The following is a 6304-nucleotide window of genomic DNA, read 5'->3' as shown; positions in this document are numbered from 1 at the left end:
GAATGCCCAGAAGAACATTGCTGTGCTCTCTCAGATGCAGTTTTTGGGGCTATGCAAGGACAGGCAAGCAGTGGTTGGGTTTGTCCTTTCCTGATGACTGTCTGTGTGCTTGCAGGGCGGTGTGGATGACACAATCTCACTAACAGCCTATATTGCTGCTGCACTGGTGGAGCTCCATCTGGAGAGGAATGTAAGTCACACCTGAACTCCTGCAGGGCTTGGGAGCATGCTCCACCATTCATTCTTCCCCTGGTTCGGGGCTTCAGGCTCTACCCAGCGTGAGCTGGTGAAAGGTTCTGTCATTCCCACCTTGCTACACAATAACAGGAAAATTTTATCTTGGTGAGGAGTTCTTAATATAAATGGCCTGATTTGCAGCAAAGCAGAGCAATTGCTTTTCCCAGCTCATCTCAAGAGAAAAAATTGTGTCTGAAAATAACAAAGGGTTTGCAGGGAGGGTTTTTGTTAAACTGATCAACAGGGCTGAAGGAGAAAAAAAAGACTACTTTTCAGGTATGCACTGTCCCCCCTCCCCTCCAGACAAGTGTAGACTGTTCTAGAAAAAAAGAACTGATATTGCAGGCTTAATGGTACAGTTCATCATACCCTTCAGGATCAGACACCCACAGCAGAGTCTCTGACAATTCTGAGCCAGCATGTTATCAGACACTTCCTACAGCTGGATTCTCCTGTGTATTAGCCATCCCCTATCCCAATAATAAGTCCAGCACACCTTTGCTTTTAACCCACAGTCAGTGATGCTTTGACCACTCTACCTCACACCTCACAGTCCTGGGAGAGATGCTAGCACTAAAGTACATCAAGGATGTGTCTGGGATAGATGTTCACAACAACATGGTGTTTGGTCAGAGGAAATTCACTTGGTTTGGATTCCTTTTTCAGGACACCATGTTGGAAAATGCCTTACATTGCCTCAAGAATGTAACGCTTGATGAGACAAGCCTTTATGTCAAGGCTTTGATGGCTTATGTCTTCACACTGAGTAAGGACATGGAGATGAGAAAGCAGCTCCTGGATATGGTACAGAAGGAAACTGGTAGGTTGTTGCTTTGGGGTCCTAGAGATCATGACTGTGTTCAAGGCCTGATATCTGTAGCATTTAATTGCAGTATTCTGGGAGATTTAGCTATTCACAAATACACTTTTGTGTCAGAAAATCATAATTTATTCAAGCTATGACAATCTCTAGTTTTCTCAGACCCAGGAAACAATTTCCAATCAAAAGCAGCAGAGGTTATCCATGCTAAATTTGTGCAGTTAAAATGCTTATTTGTGTCATGGTGCTCCTGTCATTCTTCAGCAATTCATACATAGTACAAGAGACCTTGCTGAGCAAACTTGTTTCACCATGTCTGTTCAGCTGCTGGTCAGGACATTTACTTGAAAAATTCAAACCTTTTGACTGCTTCCCCATTGCTGCTCTACTCAGCTCAGGGCCCTGGGTGGGTGGGCCTTTACTGCTGTGCTGCTGAGCTTGGTTCTTCCTTTTGTCTCATTAGCTTGGGGAAAAAAATAGACTGCTGTCCTGAGTGAGGATGCTGGGGTAGGTGTTCAAAGCACCTAAGCCTATGGTTAAATACTTGATAATATTACCTAAGTTGGTTTAAGTAAGTTCTTCCCCACATTTCCTTGTCTGGCAGTGTGGTGAACTACACTGAGGGCTGAAAAGTAACATATTAAAAAAACAAAGGGAGAGAGAGTTTCTCAGCCTGACCAGCTACCAGTGATGAGTGGTGCTCACTGCATAGCCACTCAAGCTGCCAGCTGGAACAGGAAGGAGTAGAATTGCACACATTCAGTGCAGTACTTGTTCAGAGCTGCCTCTGTGATAATGCACATGGAAGAAGGAAAATACCTTCCACTGTGATAAACATAATGAAGGTCCTCCATAGAGGACTTTAGCTAAATTCTGAAGTCTTGAGGCTGGTATTATGCAAGCAAGTGAAGGTTTTTTCTGAAAACTGACTTTGAATTTAAAAGCATTTCAGGTTTTCACGCTTGTACCATTGCAGAATATTCCTACATAATTAAGCCTGGCACAATTAAGTTAAATTATTAACTGAATTTGGTTAGTCTCCTACTATGACTGCAGCAAAATATTCCACTGGACTCAGATGTATTCAGTGCTTGTGAGCTGGAACCTGAAGTGGGAGCCCAGTTCTTGCTTAAATTGCCCTTCACTATGCACTGCATAGTGAGGATGCCAGCAAAGTAAGTTGGGTAGTCTTTCTCCTCCAGTAGCCTGACAGCAATTCTCCCTCACAGACTGGGCAGATCTTGTACAATAGGCACAAGTGATTGGAAAGATGAGTGCTAGAGCTTTTCAGCACAGGAGATCCTGTTATTCTATGCTAGGCAAATGCAGAAACAGCAAAAATGATGGAGCTTGGAGACATAACTTTGAATATATAGGGATCTACAGTTCTTCTCTTCCACATATTTCTTTCCCCATCAGCACAGCTACTGACATCTCAATCTGCTGATGAAACGTCTTCTTCCATGATTGAGACAGTAGCCTACATCGTCCTGGCCCATGTCTCCAAACCAGACTCGTCATTCAATGAAGCCTCAGTGAGCAAGCTTGTGCACTGGCTCAGTGCACAAAGAAATGCCTTCGGAGGATTTGCTTCCACACAGGTAACAAACCAGGGAAAATCATGGGGGAAAAAGTTGTTGTGCCTGGAGTGATGTGCACATCTCTCACATGCATGTCACTCTAGACCCATCCTTTGCAGACAAACGTATATGAGCCCTGTTTGGGAAAGGGAGTGCCATGGGGACACTCTTCTCTCTGTAGTGTAATTGGGATTACCCAGGATCTCTGGCACTGCTAAGCCCAGAGCTCACAAACTGCCTGTTCCAGGTAACAGAAATCATCCTGCTCCTGTGGCATAGGCCCTATCTATGCACTTAGTGGGATAGAGCCTGCTTGTGTCAGAGTGTGAATCAGGGCCATGAGGACTGTAGTTCTCTCTGCAGTCCCTGAACTGCTGTGCTGGGTCTTGTCCTGCAGCAAAGTGACTCTGACTCTCCCTCCAGGACACGGTTGTCAGCCTGCAGGCCCTCGCTCAGTATGCAGCCCTGATTCCTCAGGAGATGAGAGATGTCAAGGTGGAAGTGAAGGGAAAGGGGGCTTCTCCACTGGAGTTCCACGTGCACAGGAACAACAAGTTGGTCCTGCATCAGGCATCTCTCCCTGCAGACACGGGGAGCTACACAGTGCAAGCGACGGGCAGTGGCTGCGTTTATGTGCAGGTGCGTACGCGTGAGGAACAGAGCTCTCAGGCTTTGCCTCTGACTACTGAAGGGAGGTTTGGCCTTAAGCAGGTACTATAGCCTCGAGTTCTGAGTAGGATTTTGCCTTCTAGGCAGAATCATGTCAAACTTGAAGGTACTCAGGTGTACTTTGTTGACAGGGTTTCATGTAACCATCTCTGGTATCTCCTCAGAAATGTCTCAGCTTTGCTGTCCTATCCTACAGAGGCATGTCATTATTAAGAAACCAGTAGATCTGAAGTCAGGAGTAATGAGACACAGAAGAGTAGATGCTTTGATTTTGAATGTGTGTTGTTGGTGTCGCTGCTTCAGGAGCTGGACACTGCTGACACAAAATTCTTTGGGTATTTGTCATATGCAGAGATGAGGAGTGATGTGGTACCACAGTCTTCTTATTCCAGTACACCGACACAACTGGTCCATCAGGAGGATACATCTTATTTTTCTGGCAGTTTTGACAGTTGTTCACTTGTGAGCCATTCATCCAGCAAAGAACTCAAAAAGGAAAACTTCAAAAGGCTTTCACTCCCTGTGAAAACCTTTTCTGCTGGGTCACTTCTGTTCAGATGATGCCCACAGAGAATCTTATGATGTTCACAGAGAATCTGCAAGCAGTGTCTAGTCAAGGGGACCCACCAATTATTAATTGTTAATGCATGTAGGAGGTAACTAGAACCATACTACACTTGCATACAGGCAATGAGCACAAGACACCTGATGAGCACAGGCTGGGGAGGCAGTCAGATCACCAGGCAGGTGGAGGAAGATTGGCCTATGCTGCTCTTTGGATGACTGTGATCCTCCTGCCTGCTGAGCTGTCTTCTTCCAATTTTTAGTTCTTCTTTCTTAAGGGATTGTAATTGTTCTACCAGTAGTTTCCCCTTGAGACCAAGAGCTACTGACTATTAGCATGTCAAGAGTTAACAGTTAACACTTCTTTCTCCTTGTGGGGCAGTTTTAGCTAATGTGCTTCCTTGACCCTTAACAGATAGGTTTTTTTTTATGAGACTGAATGAGGTCTTGAATCACAGATATCTCAGTCTCCAAGTTTTGGGTTGCATTTGAGAGGTGTATCTGATGCAATGTGCTAAACAGCACATCTCTGAACAGAAAGTGCATCTGAGTCCAACTGTGTTAGCCACTGTCTACCAATCCATTAAAGCTGGATGCACAGGTAGTGCTTCACTCAGGGAAACTCTGGGGCACATCACAGAGCTGTTTTCTCCCCCACCAGACTACTTGGTACTATAACATCCCACCACCAAAAACAGAAGAGGTCTTTCTTCTTGATGTGGAAACAGTACCAAGACAATGTGATGGTGTCCGGAAAGAGTCTGACATACATGTGTCTGTCAGGTATGAGATCCTCTTTCTTCAGTGGAAAAATGTATGAACCCATTTGTATGACTAGAACCCCATGAAAACCTCCTGTCTGTAGAATCACAGACGCAGAATGACCTTCTTCTTCTCTATAGATCCCAAGGAGATTGTTAACTAAGAATTAAGGCCCGGAGAAGCATGGCAGTGCACTGGTAGCGTCTTGCATGACCACAGCAACCATCTCAGGCAGCTCAGCAGTCCCCAGAGCACCAGCACCTAAGCTCCCATGTTGGCATCCTGGGCTGAACCAGCCCTGAGATGCATCCCCCTGTAGTGTGAAGCACTGCTGGAACTAGACAGCAGAAACTCCATTCCCTATCCATATTTCACTTCCCTGCATATGTCTAGAGTGAGAGTCTTGATCCATATGCTCCATACGTTACCGTCCTTACTGAAAGAGAACAATAGCAACATTTCCGCTCTCAGCCTGTAACAGCAAAGGTCATTTCCACCTGTTGAAGAGGGCAACAGGAAGCCATATTATTTCCACATTAACCATAATGCATTTGCTGCACAATCACTGTCCATATTGAGTGAGTAGATGGGGACCAATTTTTGTCCCTTTGTCCCACCGGTTAGACATACGGCTGAGCTTTCATATCACTGTAGAGAAGGGCAAAGTTTGGAAATGTCCATTTGTATCTCCTAGAAATGCTGTGCTGCCTTCCACAACTAACCTGCTTCTCTCCTGACCTCCTTCAGATATGTAGGGGACCGTGGGACGAGTAACATGGCCCTGGTGGAGGTGGAGATGCTGTCAGGGTTCATTCCTGTTCAGAGCTCTGTGAAGGAGGTAAGACTTCCTTTGGCTTTCCTTGAGGATATCAAAATCTATTTTCCAGATGTAGCTCAGTGAGAAGTATCCAAACATTTAAGAAGTGTCATAGGACAGTAATTACAAGTGCAGATATAACAGGCTGTTTCACAAGGCAACTTTCCACTTGCACAAGTGGTTGTGCAGTTTTCATGTTCATAGTTGTTGACGGTGGTCACAAGGGTTTCAGGGTGAAGGAAGAGACGAGATGGGCTCCATGATCAGAAGGCTTGATTTATTAAGTTATGATATATACATCTATTATAACTATACTAAAATGAAAAAGAAGAGGAGTTTCCAGAAGCTGCTAGCTACCTAACAATAGAAAGTAAAGAATGAATAACAAACCTTGCTCTCTCGGACTGTGTCCGAGAGAGCTCAGTTCCGGATTGGCCATTACCTCCAAACACTCAATCTGGGCCAATCCAGAACTGACCTGCTGCATTCCACAGAAGCAGATAACCTATTGTTTATGTCTGGTTGCTGAACTTCTCAGCTTCAGCAGGAAAATCCTAAGAGAGGATTTTTCATAAAAGAAATGTCTGTGACATCTGACTCTTTTTTATTTAATTAAATTAAAAAAAAAAAGTTTGTAATTTTCTCTGCTGAGTCATGCAGAGAAAAGAACAAACACCTGACAGGTTATCTGTTGCCAATCAAACTCAATCAAGTGCTTCTGTGGGATGAACAGGGAATTTCTTCACCTATAAAACATAAAATTCTATGATATCACTAAAACAACCTTACAATATAAGAAAATGCAAAAACAATGCAAAACAAAGTCCAAGTCCCAACAGCTGAGTTTCAGGAAAA

At 44.4% G+C, this 6304-nt stretch overlaps 1 protein-coding gene across 1 annotated transcript in view; it reads left to right on the top strand.

Annotated features, from left to right (window-relative positions):
* Positions 1-6304, top strand: part of LOC102039148 (alpha-2-macroglobulin-like protein 1) — a 35761-nt gene that overhangs the window by 20219 nt on the left and 9238 nt on the right. The window contains exons 28-33 of the mRNA XM_005427421.1: positions 116-190; positions 904-1057; positions 2477-2658; positions 3061-3276; positions 4532-4653; positions 5380-5470. Coding sequence (XP_005427478.1) covers positions 116-190; positions 904-1057; positions 2477-2658; positions 3061-3276; positions 4532-4653; positions 5380-5470 — 840 coding nt within the window. The remainder of the gene's footprint in view (positions 1-115; positions 191-903; positions 1058-2476; positions 2659-3060; positions 3277-4531; positions 4654-5379; positions 5471-6304) is intronic.

Source organism: Geospiza fortis, unplaced genomic scaffold (assembly GCF_000277835.1).
Source record: "Geospiza fortis unplaced genomic scaffold, GeoFor_1.0 scaffold286, whole genome shotgun sequence".
NCBI lineage: Eukaryota > Metazoa > Chordata > Aves > Passeriformes > Thraupidae > Geospiza > Geospiza fortis.
This window is presented reverse-complemented; position numbering and strand designations above follow the sequence as displayed.